Source organism: Maniola jurtina, chromosome 19 (assembly GCF_905333055.1).
Source record: "Maniola jurtina chromosome 19, ilManJurt1.1, whole genome shotgun sequence".
NCBI lineage: Eukaryota > Metazoa > Arthropoda > Insecta > Lepidoptera > Nymphalidae > Maniola > Maniola jurtina.
Genome location: NC_060047.1, coordinates 8,885,969 through 8,905,312, shown reverse-complemented (window position 1 = coordinate 8,905,312; position 19,344 = coordinate 8,885,969). Strand labels below are relative to the sequence as shown.

At 37.8% G+C, this 19,344-nt stretch overlaps 1 protein-coding gene across 2 annotated transcripts; it reads right to left on the bottom strand.

The window, feature by feature from the left end:
* Positions 1–744: 744 nt before the first annotated feature.
* Positions 745–19,193, bottom strand: LOC123874918 (F-box only protein 11). 2 transcript variants are annotated; one of them, XM_045920482.1, is made up of 14 exons: positions 18,773–19,193; positions 15,152–15,392; positions 13,350–13,517; positions 10,385–10,589; positions 9,631–9,808; positions 9,038–9,262; positions 8,667–8,911; positions 7,753–8,079; positions 7,178–7,372; positions 6,554–6,859; positions 5,764–5,944; positions 5,021–5,168; positions 4,234–4,332; positions 745–3,653 (listed from the first exon to the last, which is right to left on the bottom strand). In XM_045920482.1, exons 1-14 carry the CDS (start codon positions 18,867–18,869, stop codon positions 3,524–3,526), a joined length of 2,745 nt encoding a protein of 914 aa, XP_045776438.1. In that variant the 5' UTR covers positions 18,870–19,193; the 3' UTR covers positions 745–3,523. The 2 variants fall into 2 exon arrangements, with proteins under 2 accessions (XP_045776438.1, XP_045776439.1); XM_045920483.1 differs by having other exon boundaries at positions 9,631–9,805.
* Between the last annotated feature and the right edge of the window lie 151 nt (positions 19,194–19,344).

Sequence of the window (19,344 nt, the reverse complement as noted above, 5' to 3'; positions counted from 1 at the left end):
AAGAGCCCCGTTCACGGTAGCGACAATTCGTTGGTAGGTATAGTACCGTTTCTACAGATGAAGGCAATAACGTTATCTGTGCGTGCCATCCTTTCCCTCTAACCGCACCTCACACCGAGAGAGACGTGAATGAATTTTGCTTGAGATACAACATTTCTTAGTCAAAAACGGCCAAAGGAAGAATTCTAATTCTTTGTTCTAGAATATTCTAGATCTATAACTAAGCCAGTATCGAATTATCTATGCCTTAAAATAATAATTAGTATAGTAATATTGTTTTATTCTAAAAGTTATGGCCCTTGAAAAATCTCTATTCTAGGGCGAATTTTGAGGCAACTTCGTGAAGCTAGAAAATTGGAAAACAAACAACTTCACGTCACGATTTACTTCATAATAATTTCAAATGTCTTTAGTTTGTTTACATACGTTTTCTTTTGCCAAAAATAGAGGCGTAATTCCAAACGTCGCGCGTCGATAGCAGTCATCACTTTATCGTTTTTGACTGAAAAATCTTTAATCTCAAACGAAATTCATTTACCTGGCCACTCTCGTGGTGAGGTGCAGTTAGAGGGAAGGGTGACACGCACAGATAACATTGTTTCCGTCACCTGTGGAAACAGCACTATTTTAGGTTCCACCCGCTAACGAGTTACCCCTTGGACGAAGCGTACTCGAAGACTCTATCGTTTAGTTGTTAAATGATAATAATTTTACACACTCATAAGAAATTAAAGAAAATGGGGGAGTAATTAATAAAATTCAATTTTATAATATTATATGATGTATATCACGGCTTTTACAGTGGTATTCTCAGGTATCAAGAAAATATTATCCAGATATTTTATAATCAATAAATTAAACATACTGACAATTCAATAAATAACAATTTCACATTAATTCAAATTAATTAAAGCATCGGCGCCACGACAAATTTTGCTTTTACAAATAACTAAAGTCACATTATTCTGTACGCGGAAAATTAAAGTACTTCTCTTACATATATTTTATGTAATTAGCGATGATCACAGATTGAGGATATAAAAAAGCAGACACAGAACATACCGTGCTATGGAGAATTTAACAATTCGTAAATTGCGATAGTGATTACTGAGTAATTTAGGTTTTCATTATAGCTTATCGGCTAACTTACGACTAACCGCGATCCGACCGCGAGCGGCCCCGGCTCAACATTGCTTGTCGTCGATATCAATACCACATTTAAATTAACAATATAATAAAATATCAATTGTACCTAAGATCTTTTCCAGTTAAATATGCACACTCGTTCTTCATTTGCATTTAATATACACAAGGGCTCCGGAGTCCGGAGCCATCGGCGACGCGCGACGATTCCTTCCGAACATAACGTACGTACTCCTCCGTAATAATTAATTAAACATACATGTTGTGATCAATAATAAAAATATAATGATACAAATTACATTAATTGCTAAATTTTTTCGATTATTGTGTGATATAAATATTTACAAAGCGCATTAGGAGTAGTTAGGCGAGTCGGCCTCCTAATCACTGTTCCACCCCAACGCGAAACGAACTGGTCAAATATCTTTATTAACTAAAACGAAAACGCGAACGATCACCCCCATCGGGAGAGCTAAATAATAAGTGCTCCTATGAAAAAGAATTAAAGTCAAATAGTTAAAAAATACTTACGGTTATTTATAATACAATTAGCTAACCTGACTGTGACAGCCGCTGGCTCGAATCAATCACGTAACTTAATTATGACTTTTCCTTCCGAGATAAATTAAACGACATCTTCTCCATGATTACGATAGCTATAGTAGACGTTACGATATAGTCGCTATTCGGTATTACTTATAAAACAAATGTTACGTTCTAAATATATAAATGTGACACCGAAAGTGGGGTGATTACAATTTGGGAATGCATGATTCTACACAACGAAATACATTATTTAAGTACCGATGATAAAAACGCCCCCTACATATACAAATAGCGTATTTGTTTCGTCATCCTATATAAAGTACATCGATAAAATACATAATTGAACCGATTAAATGTTACCATACGACGAACATATATTATATCAGCGACTTACGTGAATGTACAATGCGAAGTTTTAGGTAATAAAAATAGTTGCTAGAGTAGACTGTTGGGCTTCCGGCCAATGTGAACCGGCACGCTGTAACTAATGCAACCACGTGCAATGCCCGTTAAATTTAAAAAAATATTTTTTTCCACTCCCTTACATACAAACGCACTAGTAAGGCCGCGTACAAACTAATAGTAAACCAAGACAGAAAAACAGTTGAGAAACTGATGTGAAATTCCAGTAAAAATCAATAAGAAAGCTAGACTTTAGTTTAAACGCCACCTTAGCTTTTTCTAGTGCTTATGATTCTGTTTTGATCTTAAACATGATTATGACAAATGCCAACGAAATTTGGTTTCACCAAATAGCCTAATGAGAACTTAAAAATAAACATAGTATAGGGAGTCAAATACTGGATGCGATAACGCATTCTACTTACGAGAAAATATATACAAGTCCAATTTTATAAATATTAGATTAATTAGTGTATGGCAAGCTGCGCAACGATCGTTCACATTCGGCGGGTGACAAAACGCAGTATGAAAGCTTTAAGGCCGATTCACACAAATTGCGTACACGTGACACGTGCGTAGACCCCTGACACACCGGGTGACGCATACGTCAACGCTTTACGCAAGCGGTGTGCCATGTTTCATACAGTTCCATACATTACAATGCAATGGGACGCGCTACGTCTACACTTACGCAGCCTATGTGAACGAGCTATTAGGGTCAATTCACACAGAGATGGACTCGGTCGGTAGCGAAGCAGAGTTGTTTTAATACCAAAAATGTAAGCTTTTAATCTTTATCAAGGAACATTGCTAGAAATACCTAGTACCGCAGTCTAGCGGCCACACGGAGACGCTGAAGCCTAGGCTGGGGAAAATGTTTTCTGTTTGGATTGATGCATGAGCCATTCATCAGTTGTGTATGATGCGTTAGTGCTTGTTCTCTTGCATAAAGGTCATATCCAATATTCGGCCGATCAGGCTTATAGCATTGCACGCTGTATTAGTTACACTGTGGGCTGGTCACATGGAGGGCAGTGCTCGGACGTGGTACTGTTCAGTTGACCGTAAGCGTGTGCGACTCCATGGGCGCGGCCGAGTCGTAGAGCGTGTCCGTGTCCTGCGTGGATTCGCCCTCTAGGTGATTTTTTTGACACTTTTGTATGAACGAAATGTCAAGTCAATAGATTGTACTTTGACTTTGTCTAAATGAGTTAAAACGAGACAGATTTATGTCTGACACTCATTTGTCTAGTTTTAACAGTGTATTAAGCCTGAGCAAAGTCAAAGTACACTCCACAGCTCCCCATCCTTAACATACGCGCAGTGGGAGCACAGATTCAATATTCTGTCTTTCAGGCTTAGAGCATTGCACGCTGCATTAGTTACACTGTGGGCTGGTCACATGGAGGGCAGTGCTCGGACGTGGTACTATTCAGTTGACCATGAGCGTGTGCGACTCCATGGGCGCGGCCGAGTCGTAGAGCGTGTCCGTGTCCTGCGTGGGCTCGCCCTGCAGCTGGCACTGGTTGGACAGCGTGCCTGCGCCACAGTCGCAGAAAAATCTGGAACAACGTACAGATCTAGAATCAATACATATTGCTAGCTTTTATTTTCATAAATTAATATTTGAAGCTGTATTGACTTAAATGTGGAGAATACAAAATCTTGATTTGTTACAGGGCCTGTTTCACAACTTCCTGATAAACTTTATCTAATGAATAATCTGACATTATACCAATTACCAATAAAAACTGGTATTTTTATTGGTAATTTGTCAAAAATAAAAATAAAAATAGATAAAATTTTCTTAGTCATGAATCATGATACTTAATAATTGTAACATCTTTCAATAAGAACTTTTGATGGTATTGGCCATCCTGCTCCAGCAGTGATATTATCCCAGTCCTCGAGTCGAAAATATACAAATATCTAATAAAGAATTACTAACCCTAAAAGAGTAAAAAATACGTTAAATAAGTGTTCCAGAGAAATAAACATAACTATATAATTTATGTATACAATACAATATAAATAAAAACAGTAATGTGATTGACTGATAGGCAACACACAACTTAAAGCGATAAGTCTATATTAATCACTTAATAGGTATTAATCATACAGAAAAATTTAAGAGTTTCTAACCTGTCATGGCGAATAAACTCCACATCGTGTCCCGAGTGGCAGGTTTTAATGCAATTGACACATATGGCGTTACGATCTGTCGTATTACATGTCTGGCACCTAAAACACATTAGATAAATATTACAATCCAATATTTTCCAGAGCATACCATAGACCACTAAGAGTTTCGTCACTAAGGAGTTGTCAAGTGATTCAGATGTGGAAGAATCATTACTTTTGTTCGCTTTGTCACGATTGCAGAGAAAAAGATGATTAATGGTATTTCCAATTGTACCCACAATTTTTATTCTATTGCTGTTTATATAGGAATTAATCAATCGTATGTACCTATAGAAGTTGTGCTTTTTACGCCCGTAGTGATATCAAAAATAAGGAATGTTTAGTAAGGCTGACTTTGACACAACGAAAAAACCACTAAGGTTTACATGTGTGTCATTCCATCTACTTGTCAATAGGGTAAGATAGTGCTTCCATAATTCTTATACATGATTTATAGAAACACTAGGTAATGTTATGTGATTGTTATATTTAATTTTTAAAAAATAATAGGGATTGTTACAATCACACTAATATAATATTATAAAGGTGAAAGTGTGTATGTTTGTTACTCTTTCACGCAAAAACTACTGAACGGATTTGGCTGAAATGGAGATAGATAATATCCTGGATTAGCACATATGCTACTTTTTGTCCCCGAAAATCAAAGAGTTCCCACGGGATTTTGAAAAACCTAAATCCACGCGGAGGAAGTCGCGGGCATCAGCTAGTTTGTTGATAAAGTAGTTACCTGTAGAAATCGTGCATAGGGAAGGAGGTGTAGGAGGAGATCTTGTAGAGGCACTGTCCGCCGCCCACCGCCTTCTCCACCGCGTCCTGGTTGCTGAAGATCTTGTTGCCGCGCACCAGCGGCGACACGCCCGATGCCAGACATAAACCTGCAAACACCAATTACGTATATTACCAGTGTTCAATAATATATGAAAGGGAAAAATGCGTCCCTGAACAAGTTGATGAATGATTATTATGTTTCTTGACATGACATACATTTCTAAGATCTCTCTAAATGAGAATGGATATGAGAACTCTCTATATTAAAATCTTAGTATAAAGAAGTATGTACATTTCATAAAACCAAGGACTTGTGTGCAGTGTCATACTAATCACACACACAAATAAACTACTTCATAAACACAATTTTTGTTCAGAAGAGCCATTCTATAATTTGTTGCATAAAACAATATAACTGCAAATACAGACATGCAAATGTCCAAAATCAATGCCAGTGCAAACTTCTTGGCTGTGAAATAAATAATTCTTCATTTAGGATATGAGCAACAAACATAAAAAAAACCAGCTAAGTGCGAGTCATACTCGCGCACTGAGGGTTCCGTACTCCAGTATTTTTTCCAACAGACAACAAAGTGATCCTATAAGGGTTAAGTTTTTCCTTTTGAGGTACGGAACCCTAAAAACTGGTAAAACCGACTGTGGTTTTTGTGGCACGATAAATTATTTTTTTGGGCCCCTTACCTCCAAATCTATTGTTGAATATCTGATTGTGTTCTAGGGTAGCTGTCGCGTTGTTGGTGATCTCGACGCCCGCAGCGAGGCCGTCGAAGATGCGGTTACGTCGCAACACGGGGTGGCTCTGTGTTGAGATTAAAACACCCGCTTGTGCGTTGCGGAATATATCGTTCTCCTCCAGTACACCCTGGAAATGAAAAAGTCATTCAGTGTAAAAGTATCATAACAGAGTGTGCATTTCATAGAGGTTCCTTTTTTACTCTATAATTGGACTATTTCATGAAAACTTTCCAACCCATGAGATCATGTCAAAATTGAGATTGATATAATCTTAGATTAATATAATCCCTAATTATGCTGAGCAAAATGTAATTTTTTTGAGATTCAACATGTCATGTTATTGGAGGTGCTCAACTGGAAATCACTGAGTTAATTCATAAATATTGCATTCAGTCTTGATTGGGGTTAGAGGATTTTTCAAAAAACATGTCTAATTTGGGACAGCCCTTGGCAATTCGTATAACTGCTCTGATCCGAACCATGCAGCGAGTTCAACTGACCAAAAAGGTGCAGCTAAGTTCCTGTAATACCTGAAATTTGCATTCTGCACATTGAAACGCAGCTATGTTCAACAGGGCAACCATAAAGATTGGCGAGGGCTGAAAAAATTTTCATTTTCATTGAGAGTGAATGAATAAAATACTATTATTTCTAAAATACTATTAAAGTTTCTATTAAAAAATAATTTGCAGTCATTAGAATTTGTACCTAATAAAGCCGTCAAAAAGAAATTCACCTTGCCACCATTAAAAATACAGATGCCACCATCACGCCCATCAAAAATCTTGTTCCTCTTGAGCGTGGGATTTGAGTCAGTCTTTATCCATACACCGGCCATGGCGTTATCGAAGATCTCATTCTGCTCCAGTAACCCTAGACCCCCATTGTAGACTAGAACGCCACCATTCTGCCCGCCCCATATCTTGTTGCCACGGATGACAGGGTTACTCCCTGTCCTTATTTGTACTCCTGAGTATAGGTGGTTGAATATATCGTTATCTTCTAGTTTGCCGTGGCCGTTGTCGTAAAAATACACGCCGACCTGTGGATGTAGGAATAACTGTTTAGTGTACAGGTAAACCATGCCCCCACGTACCCCATGGTGGATGCTCGTGTTTATATTACTACCCATATTATAAATACAAAAGTGTTTGTTTGTTGGTTTGTCATTCAATCACGTCGCAACGGAGAGACGAATCAACGTGATTTTTTGCATGAGAACAGCTGAAGACCTAGAGAGTGACATAGGCTACTTTTACCCTGGTAAATCAGAGGTCCCAGAGGATTTTTAAAAACCTAAATCGTAATCGTAGTTTCTTATAAATAGGGCCACTTTTTCTAGATGAAGTTTGACACTGACCTGTTTTCCTGAGTGAATTCGATTGCGTCGCAACACAGGTGTGGACCCTGTAGTGATCCAGACGCCGGCCAGTGTGTTAGCGTAGACCTCATTCTCCTCAATAAGCCCCTGGCCCTTCTCGTGTACGTAAATGCCCCCGTGTTGCCCGTGGTGGATCTTATTGTGCCTCACTATGGGGTCGCTGTTTGTGCGTATCTGAAAATCATTTCTCCAATGAGATGAAATGATTAAAACAATCATTATGAAAAGGATAACTATTATTTACCAATATGGACCCTGGATAGTTTTCTCAGTACTCTGGTGGTTATGATTACTAACACAATAAAATTCTATTTGCGACAAGCAATCAACTTATTGTAAAATATGGGTGAAATTTTTTATAAAAATGTTGACAAAGTATGAAAAAAAAAATTGCCCCCCAAACAAAATACTAGTGAAAGTTGTGATAAAGATGTATATTTTTTCTCAGTAACTCTGAGTAAATAAATGAAGTTACTAATGATTATATGTAAAATCGTTGATTTAATATTTTCGCTGCTCCAAAGTTTCTGCAGCATAATGATCACATCACTAACCTGTATGCCTGCTAAAGCGTTCCCATAGATGTTGTTGTGCTCAATAAGTCCACGGCCCTCGCCAAATATGTACACGCCTCCCTGGTGTCCGTTGTAGATCTCATTGCGCCGTATGGTGGGATTGCTGTTGGACGTGATCCAGACGCCCGCGAAGTTGTTGGAGTGTATCTTATTGTCTATGAACTGGCCGAGGCCAGACTCGTGGACGTAAATGCCCCCGGTCTGTCCGTGGTGGATCTCGCAGTGTACTACGGTGGGATTCGCGCCGGCCTTCACTTCGAAACCGGCGATTCTGTTGTTGTGGATGTCGTTTCCTTCGAAATAGCCCTAAAAATCAAATTTTGACATAAAACATTTTTTTATAAATCTGGAGGTGGGCGCTAACAACTGCAACACAGTTTTGTAACTAACTCAGTTGTTACCGTACTTTACTGTTAAGGCAATGTAAAGAGTTATAATTAAGATTTTTCATTTTTTAATGTCAAGTCTTTGATGACATTGGCACAAAAAGGATAAGAAAACCATCGTTCGCGCCTGAAGACTATGACTAGGAACTTGCGATTGCGACGCTGCCCTCTTCACATCCTAGAGAGAACTGATGCTGAGATCTATAGCCATACTTTAACTCTGCTCAGACTTCAGAGTAAAAACGAGACAAACCTCTCTAAATAAATCTGTTTTATTTAAATCTTCCGAGTCTATCCTTGAACAGTGATGTTAGCTATTGTGCACTAAATATCAGTCATTCTCGAAGGTGAAAATGCCGATGTTTCTTTCGTGGTGTATGATAGGATTGGCGAAATTTTTAAGTCAGATATGCCGTCGAGTTCATTGTAGGATATCTCGTTTTCCTGGTAGGCGCCTGGGCGTAGTCTGTTACGTTCTAACCATAAACCTTGTGCATTAAAACTCACCAAGCCATTCTCGAAGGTGAAAATACCGACGTCTCGTCCATGGTGTATGTGGTTGCGGCGCATGATAGGGTTGGCGAAGTTCTTGACCCAGATGCCGGCGAGCGCGTTGCGGGATATCTCGTTATCCTGGTAGGCGCCCTGGGCGTAGTCCGTGACGTACAGCCCTACGTTCTCGCAGTCGCTGATGTCGCAGTGCTTGATCACTGGGTTGGCGCCCGCGCCGCTCACGCATACAGCCGCACCCACTGTACACAACAAATAATAATTGTTTCAAATCATTTTGGTTCTTCTTTTTCTTATACAAGTCTATGGGTCTATGATCTGTTTATGTTATTTAAATCAATGCTATGTTTATGCAATGAATGCCTTACCAACACTGGCGCTCCGTATAATACAATGATCGACGGTGGGAGAGCAGTTGTCGGAGACCTCCAGGCAGTAGTGCTTGTGGTGCTGCATGGTGCTGGTAGCGTCTGGCGAGAACTTGAGCGTCATGTGGCCCGCGTAGGCGCGGTTGGCGCCCTCCGCGAAGGTGAGAGTCGACTCCGCTTCACGTTCCAGGACAACAGACTCTGCTACGTTGCCCGGGGCACAACCTGGAAAATGTAGTGTTAATATTGGCCTTTATATATATTGAGAACAAAGTAAACGTGGTACTTTCTAGTTGTGGATCTACCACACATTCATTTGCATTCACAAAGTAGTGTAATGGTTACAAGGCTTATTCACATATTGTGTCATCTCTGATGAATAGATTATGGCAAAAAATTGGTCTGGTTACCAAGCTCTTAGCCTGCAATGCCTTGCTGTGCCTTTGATAAACCATCATACTATAGACCACAACACATAAACCTTTTTAGGAAAATATCTGAAAACTGTGAATTTGTGGTTAAGTACATCACAAAAAAATTAAAAACTGTGACCAATTTTTTTTTTAATTTTTATAATAATAGTTGGGTCTCACCAATGAGTTGCACGTCGGTATCGATGGCGAGGCATTCCTCTTGGTAGAGGCCGGCGTGCACGAACACGAGCGCGGGCTGCGGCGCGGCGGCCGCGCGCCGGCACGTGCACGCGCCCGCGCCGCACGCGCACGCCGCGCCGCCGCCGCCCCGCTCCTCCACGTATTCCAGAGAGGCCTGCTTATAATGAAAACATAATATTAAGACTTAAGAGTATTGTTATAACAGATTACAACATTGGGTTATTCAAGGGGCAGACCAACAAATTCCTGAAAGGCCGGCAACGCATCGGCGGCATCTCTGGAGCTGCAAATGGTCATAGGCGGCGGTAATCACTTAACACCAGGTGACCCGCCTGCTCGTTATTTTTTAACAGACTTCTAAAAAGAAGGAAAGAAGGTAGTTCTCAATTCAGCCCTTTTTTTAAAATATATGGTACACCGATTTTTTCGAGGTTTCTGGGCCGATTTGCGAATTTTTGTTTTTAATAAAATAATTTACAAGAGAAGATTTCATGAAATTGATGAATCTGAAACAAACCCAAAGATTATTATGGGCGCATTTATATTAAGTGGGTGGCCCAATTCGTCAACCGATGTTAACCTACGACTTTCTTGCTGATTTTTCTTGTTAGGAAAGGCATTCGGAAGCAGTGGAAGATATATTTGGCGATTCAAAAGTGTACTTGTAAAAGTTTTTTGAAAAAAAAAATATTTCTACTCCATTCTAAAAATTGTATTTCTATTCTATTCTAACCCTAATAGTGTTGAAGTGCTTGATGCGCGAGTCCTTCTTGGGGCGGAAGTTGGGGCGCACGTGGATGCCGTAGTAGAGCTGGCGGAAGCTCTCCTTCCACGGGTTGTCGGCGTCGCACTCGTCCGCCGCCACAAACTCGAACTGGCACGGCGCGGGGTGCATCAGCGGAGTGTCGTATTCAAACACCGATTGGTACAGGCTTTTCCTGTTCAAAGACAATTTAACATATAATTTTTTGCTCTCTTGTCTGGACAAAGATTAGCCAATGTCAAGTTTGTAGTTATTTGTAACAAGTTAGGGACACTATAAAAATATGGACCCCGTCTGTGCCGGCGCTCGCCGACACACGCACGGCACCCCCTTAGAGCGCTTTCGAGTCAGTTTTAACAAAAAAAAAAAAACACTCCAAAAAGGCAGAGCACGCCCGCCAGCTAACACCAACACAGACAAAGTCAATTTAATATATGTTAGTGTGCATTAAAGAATCTCGCTAGCAGTATGAAACTGTCTATCTTTCTTTAATTTACTGTCTTTAATTAGATTTAAGGTAATATTCAAACATTAGTTATAGTGGTAAAATAAATGTATAAGGCTCATCAGACATTATTTCAACATATTGTACAGTCGACGTCAAAAGTCCATATAGAATAAGTAAACAAGTTGCCTTGCATGCACTCTGTCACGCACACACTTGCACTGTAATATTATACAAGTCATTCAATTTGTAAGCCTGAGTAATATCTAAAAATTTCATATATAAAGCAAAAGAGTTGAATGGCGCAGCGCGGGGGTACCCGGACTGCAAACGCGACGGTTTCTGGTTCGAATCTCGGGTCCGTGTAAGCTTTTTTCTGTTTTTATTTTTTTAAATGATACGTTTAGACTAATAATAGCTTAAGTGGGTAGTTAAAAAAATCGCAGTTACGAAGTTAGATAAAATATGGTCACTGAGTACCGACGGATAAAAGATTTTGACAGTCGTTACTTGCAATGGCTACATCATTAATTCATGTTGTTTCTTGAGTGTTGAAAACGTTTTATTTTACTTGTCTTCAAGAATAATGCAGACTAATGTGTATTGTTGATAAAACTGATTTTGAACATTTGCAATGAAACTGATTTCACCGTGAGTATTGTTTTTATTGTTAGATAACGTGTATTAGGTTAAGAAATTGTGTTCATAAACATAGCATTACATAAAGTTTTGTGAGTAAATAATACTCGAATACTTGAGTAAGTGATCGAAGGAATATCCATAAAATTTAGACAAGATACTTAGTAGGTTAAAGTGTTGTTTTATTTGGTGTTATATTAATCTCACTGTTTGGTTTTTAGTGGATCACCGAAAAGCGTTGGGGGTGTCGCGCCACGAAGAAGAAGGTAATTTAACATCTAGACCGCGAAGTGGCCACCCGCGTCATTTTAATGATTCACAGCGGAGATCTATGGTCGAACAATATGAAAATGTTGTCCCAAACATGGAATCTGGACGGATATCTGTCAATATATGGGGCTGGATGAGTGCCGCTGCACCTGGTGAACTAGTGTCAATTGCAGGGCACCCCACAGCTGCACATTATGTGGAAGTGTTACGTGACAGCATGTTGCCGACTGTGTGGTGTGTGTATCCAGTTGTTAATATGCCACAACTATCTTTTGTGCATGATAACTGTCCTATGCATCGAGCACATATAGTGCGTGATTGGCTTAGTGAAAACCCAGACATAACTATTATTCCCTGGCCAGCAAGATCACCAGACGGGATATACGAAACGAGAGGACTGCTGAGGAATTAGAGGCTCACTATATGGAAGTGTGGGAGAATATTAGAAGAATGGATAATATCTGTTTCAATATAGTCGGATCCATGCGGTGGCGCTTGCTTGCTGTTATTGAAAATAGTGGAGGTTATATTAAATACTTAAACAATTTGCTTATAAAGTTATATCCATTTTACTTTTTAAGTCTTTAAACATAGAACATAAAGTATTTTCTTTTCTTAACTTATATTATGTTAATAATATATCTTACTAAAATTAACAGACAACAAAAGCAGCGCCGCCGAATGATTACTAGTTTTTGTAAGGTTTAGCTTCAATTTTCTTTTCTTTATGAAAACGATTACTTAAGCTATAACCTTTAAAATAGTTTAAAAAAAAATAGTTAATATTATCTATTTATTACTTTTTAGCAAATGTAAAAAGATAACAATGAAAAAATCACAATAAAGTCGATTATCTAGTAAAAAGTGTTTTTTTTCTTATTTACTCTTTTTATAATATCAATAAACAATAATTATATAAACAAAAAGTCATTTTATTAAAAACTAAAAAAAATGCAATAAGAGATTCGAACCTAGATCATTTTGAGCTAATGCATTGTGTGCCGACTATGTTACTACGACACTGAGAGTAAGTATACGCAGAGACATGAAATAAACAATCACTAAAGTCAGTAGATAGGTCGAGTAGGAATAGAAATTATTTTAAACTTAATGGTTGTTGTCTTAAGGTTGATATTGTAGACATTTGATGGAAGTATTGAACTGAAATCGTTTGAACCTTATGTAGTTTACTTAAGGTTGATAATATTATTGACAGTTAATATTTATTTGTGTGAGTGAGCATGCGAGTGATTCAAAGCATTCCTAGCTGCACGGTTTTAGCCTTTAAGCTATGTATGGACTTTCGACGTCGACCGTACCTACATTTTATTGCATAAATCATTGATTCATTCTAGCATTTTTATTATCGCCTTGTTGAAAACTGCTTGGAACCGGACAGAAAAATAATGCGTGATTTCACAGCAAGTGGAAGGAAAAATTAACACTGCAGTATTCAAAACAAAACCTAATAACCATAGACAATCAAATAAAAAAAGTTTTATAATTTCTGCAATCATTTCAGTTCTCAGGATTGGTCCATTTCAATAACTAACGCTAGTTTATGGTGGAAATAAGGCTTACCACAATTCAGTGTCGTTGGCAATAGTGTTGAACCGCTTGCACACCTGCGCGACGCGGCACAGATCGCGCTCGGTGAGGTGCGACAGGATGCACAGCAGCACCTCATCAGGCAGCTCATACTGCAAGTACTGCGACACATTGCACACGTCCACGCCCTGGGACAGAGATCTACAACAAACAAGTTATATTATCCTAATATCCTGTAAGGTTATTTTTAAAAATTGATTTGAGTTGTCAAAATAATATAAAATTATTAATTTATCTAATGCAGGTAGTTTGATAAAATCGATATTTCGCTCATTCGATGTCATACAATCTGTTGCTAGGAGGCCAACAAGATTGAACTTGCATAAATACGGGTGTTTCGAAGGTTTTAGTTTAGTCTCCTTCTGAGATTCGGAGCGATATCGCATATTTTCGGTATTTGGATTGTGAACTGAATAATTAGATGTTGTGATAGCAATCACGCTCTAATTAAATTATTTATTTTGGCATTAGTTTGTTTAGATTAAAACTCTCGGATAACCTTACACATTAAACTTGTGTTTTTTGTGTTGGTTTTGGAGAGAACATTCCAATAATTCGATAAAAATAATTAAATAATACCTGCTTTTCTGAGTGACGCCAATAATCCTATCTTTATAACATTATGAAGTTTGCGAAAAAATCCATTTGATGTCTTCTATACTAATAAATAAAATTGGAGTGTCTGTCTGTAATTTCGAAATAACTACCTCATATTAAGCTCATATGGTTATTTGAACGATACCATAACTGAATCACACGTTTTTAAAATTTTTGTCTGTCTGTCTGTCTGTTTGAAAAGGCTAATCTTTGGAACGGCTGAACCGATTTTGACGGGACTTTCACAGGCAAGTAAAGGATTGACCAGGGCGTAAAATAGGCTACTTTTTTAACCGACTTTCAAAAAGGGAGTTGTGTTTTTCTACCTATGTACACCGAAATCTCCGAGATTTCTGAACCGATTTGCGTCATTTCTTTTTTAATCGATAGAGGAACTTTGCGACATTGTTTCATAAAAAATTTGGAGTCCAACTCCTCAATCCTGATGCTGCAGGGGATCTGACCAATCCACGCGGGCGAAGCTGCGGGCATCAGCTAGTTTTAAATAATGTTTTAAGCCTCAATAGCTCAACGGTTTTAAGAGCGGACTGAAATCCGAAAGGTTGGCGGTTCAAACCCCACCCGTTGCACTATTGTTGTACCCACTCGTAGCACAAGCTTAACGCTTAGGGGAGGGGAAAGGGGGAATGTTAGTCATGATTAAAATGACTAATATTCTATTTACAAAAAAAATGAATGGATCAATTACTATTTTCAAAGCAAGTGGGTGAAAATAGTACATTGTGATACGAGCCCAACTAGAGTTCTAAAAACAAACAGAATTTTTTATTAAAATGAAAAATACATAATTAAGTAAGTACAAATCCACCATAAATGAGGACAGCTGCTCAATTTATGAAAAAAACCTGTCAAATCTTTCTCCTAAATGGACTTGATATGTGAAGATGTGAGGATGTGTCATCCATGATATAAAATTATCATAAGCCACAATATACCCGTCTGTAGATTTTGGTGGCAAATCACTGTTTTGTGTGATTTCTGCCTCATTCAAAATATCAGAAATTATATAAAACTCCTTGCTAGAACTTTTTGAAATATTATAGACTTACCGAATTAAGAAAAAACAGAAAAAATCGCACTAGTGTTGGAAATTTAACTCACCATTACCATTGAAGGTGGATTTTTCGAGCAACTGTATTGAAAAGTAAGTAACTCACGTCCTGGGCCTCTTCCTGGCCGGCAGCGAGCAGGCGCCCGAGGGGCCGGGCTCGTGGTAGGCGGGCGGCGACTTGCGGCGCAGGTCGTATGGGCTGTGGTGGCCCGCGGTAGTGGCAGCGGCCGCGGCCGGCACGGGAGGGGAGCCACCGCCGCCGCTGCCGCTCGGCCCCGCACAGGCAGTGGCCGCCATTGCGCTCCCTGTCACGTTATTAGGACACGGCACTGATTCACATGGCTCACCTATAAATGAAAATACTTTCTATATATTCTTTTGTAGGAGAACTAGAAGTTTTTCCGTAGGGAACCAGAGTGAAGAACATCGCTCAATGGGTTACGAAGCTGAAGTGACAATGGGTAGGACACACAGTTTGACAAACCGATACACATCAGATTTCAAGGACTTCATAACCAGAAAAGGCAGCTTTTCAAGCACCTTTAATTTAATTATTGTATAGCAGTCAAAAATTGCTATTATTATTTACTGTCCCAGAACTAAGTACTTGTTAAAACAGTAATTGAAGGGTCTCAGTCAGAGGAAAAGATTGACATTGACTGCATCAACTTTTTATTAGTATTGTCTGTTATTTTATAAAAATGATGTACTTGTGTCAGTACATTTTTTTACCTAATTGTTCAACTAAATCTTATATTAGACTAAATCTTGACTGGTTGCCAAAACACTTGACCTATTTAAGAGGCAATTTAATCTTAAAGAAAGGTAAGAAAATATTATTTACATGATGACATGGTTAGCAAGCAATAGAATAGCTATATTTAACTCAATTAGACATATTTGGCTTTTTAGGATTGATTGAACTTTGCAAATATTTTTATCACGAGTTGACCTTCTCAGTCACTCGGTGAAGCAGATCAATGCTTTGGCCTAGCTCAGATGGAATTTCTACAAAATTTTCTTAGTGACATTTTCATACATTTTTCTTCCATTATAAAGAGAAGTTGTAATAAATTGTGGAATACTATAAGGATTACATCTAGGGCTTTTTTAATGCTATATGGACTTGATTGGACACAATAATGAGGTCTAAGTTGGAGATGCATTTATATGTCTATTGAAATTACTGCTTAGTAGGTACAATAGTTTTAAACAAGAAAATTGAGATGATGTGGTAGATGCAAACTTCAAAAACAATTTCTGATATAGCAGTCAGGATTGTATCATTGTGCTATACATGCGACAATGCAAAATTATTGTCATAACAGTTCTTAACCTACTAACCTGATTATTGACAATATTGTATTGTAATATTTGCTTAGACAAGAGATAATAAATAAAAATATGTTTCATGGAATGTAAAATTTTTACAGTGATGAATAGCAGCATATGCAAAACAAGTATTTCAATCTGAATATGAGGCATGACTGCATGGTTGTACAAAAACAGATCTCAACATCACAGGGTTTATTTATTTAATCTTTCCTCTAGTCCTGCATAAACCACTATTGATACAACTTCAGTCAGTACTTCATCTATACTATTATACTAATAAATAAAATTTAAGTGACTATCTGTTTCAACAGGCTGATCTTCATCTTCAGAATGGCTGAATCTATTTTGACGGGACTTTCACAGACAAGTAGAGGATTAACCAAGGAGTAACACAGGCTACTTATTTAACTGACTTAAAAAATGGAGGAGTTGTGCTTTTCTATCTATGCACTGATATCTCCGAGATTTCTGAACCGATTTGCATATTTTTTTTAATCGATAGAGGAACTTTCGACATTGTTGCATAAAAAATTTAGATTCCAAATCCTCAATCCTGATGCTTCAGGGGATCTGACCAATCCACGCAGGTGAAGCTGCAGGCATCATCTAGCTAGTCTATAATAATATTATGAATGCAAAATTGTGTTTTTCTGTCAGTCAACTTTTCAGGTCAAGTTAGCTAGTGAATTGTATGTTGTAGTACTAAACTCTATTTTAAATATAACTGCACATTGATTTTATAAAAAACTATTACTCTAGTAAACATTGAATGGCACTGGGTTAGTTATAGTTCTGTTTAGAACAGTATGGGTGTCATTGAGAACTAATTTGTCATGGCTATAGCACCACATGTGTAAAGAGTAATAGATGTTAAAAAGATAATTATAACTACTGACATCTTGTCACAGATATACACTGAAAAAACCTGCCAATTATAAATCCATATCCATATCCAAATAGAAAAATAGCTCCTAAAATTCTAGCGATCACCAACCATTTTCTAGTATGTTTCTTCCACATGTCATTGACAAAGTAAATTGTACCCATCGGGTACAGCTACAAGCCATAAAAACAAAACTGAATTGAAGTTACTTAGTTTTCTTCCAACTTTCAAATCCAGTAGTTTGTATTGTGCCATTATGTATAATCTGTCCTGACAGTTTTTTTAAATAAAATTGTTCTAGATTTTCATTTAAGTATTTAAAGCTGTGAGATGAAAGCTATGCTGTGATAGCCTAGCGGTTAAGAGGTCCGCCTTATTTTGTCAGGGTCAGGGGTTCAATCCTGGGGCACACTCCTCTAACTTTTTGGAGTTGTGCATTTTAAGAAATTAAATATAAGTTGCTTTAACAGTGAAGGAAAACATTGTGAAGAAACCCACATGCCTGAGAGTTCTGTATTCTGTGTAAAGATGTGTGAAGTCTGCCAATTTGCACTTGGCCAGTGTGGTAGACTATGGCTAAACCTTTCAAATTCTGAATTGAGACTGGTGCTCAGTAGTGAGCCGTCGACGAGTTGGTTATGATGATGATTATACTATGTAAATCTTCTTTAAGCATAATCACCAAGTGAAAGAAAATATTTATTGCTGGTAACAAACTTGACAGATATACAAGTGACAGGGTTATATTGATTTCTTATTCAAAACAAAGAGTTCATAGTGCATTTTGCCTTCTTATTAAAGCAAACAGTACAATATTTTTATTGTTTTTTGAGATAAAATGAAGTGCAATCCTTTTCAAACTGATAATTTGGCAACAACTTTATAAGTTTTACTTAAATTTCTCACATGAAACAAATACAACATCACTACAATCAAATTTTGACTCCAAAATTATGATACACTATTCATGAAACATTTTTGTTTAGACTTTTAGAGAATATCAGTATAATATCTGCTGATAAAGCCCACCACAATGAATCATGTCAATCATTAGTAAAGTACAACAAAATATAAAAGTACAAATATTGATGTTTGAAATTGAATGCATTCAGATATTCCTCCATCGTTTGCGAACAGCTGTTTCGTCATGCTGTATAAAATTAGTCTTCATCTACCAAATCAATACTCATATTGCGCAAAATGTCACTGAAATGCGCTATACAATATTATCGATAATTGGAAATTTAAAATTTCACAAACCATACGCTTAGCGTTCAAAGTTTCAGCGGTTTCAATGAATGATGAATTTGATATCAAGCTTCGACAAACGTAACGAAATTAATTCAAATATTACAAAATGTTCATACACTTTGCAGTTTCCTCTCATACGTCAGGTAAAGGCAAATATAATCGCACATCTAAATAAAGTTGCACATCAATGAAATGTCGATATTGAGCCGTTTGTAATACTTGGACTTGGAGCGACAGCAGACGACCCGGATAACTTACTCGATTGGGTCCTGGAAGGCAATGGTATCCGATGTCCACCTTTTCTTCGCGATCTACGGACGTAAGAACGCGAAGAAGAAAACGAGGCACTAGGCATTATTTCTTATATTTCTTATTTTCACTAGAATTCAGTCTAAACAAAGGAGACACCCGCACCAATACCGTCGGCCATTTTCTGTTTAGAATAGATTGGGGAACCGAAACAGGAAATCCAAATTGTACCACATCAGTCACCGCTAGGCGACTATTTTACTATTTCACAAATATTGCACTAACCACTAATACTAAATATAATGATTAATAACTCATAAAATCATTATTTAACAAATTACGATAAAAATTCACACTACCCTAAAAGCAAAGGGCGACTCTCCTGTAAGAAAAATATGGCGGATTTCTAATTAACATGGCGGGGCGATACTAGTGCCATCTAGCAAAAAAAAACAAATCGGTAGCTTTTTTGTATTATTTATGCAATGCATTCAAAATAATTATTGTTCTTTTGACGAATCGATTAATAATGATAATTAAACAGTGCTAAACCCGGACTACTACCCGCGAACTGCCGTTAG

What these genes read in the sequence shown, in the direction of transcription:
- LOC123874918 (XM_045920482.1), bottom strand. Translation starts at nt 18,869, where the DNA reads ATGCCTAGTGCCTCGTTTTCTTCTTCGCGTTCTTACGTCCGTAGATCG. An exon ending in ACGCTTTAGCAGGCATACAG is followed by an intron (nt 7,373 to 7,752) that starts GTTAGTGATGTG and finishes AATGATTTTCAG; the next exon opens with ATACGCACAAACAGCGACCC. An exon ending in ATTCAACAATAGATTTGGAG is followed by an intron (nt 5,169 to 5,763) that starts GTAAGGGGCCCA and finishes TGGTGTTTGCAG; the next exon opens with GTTTATGTCTGGCATCGGGC.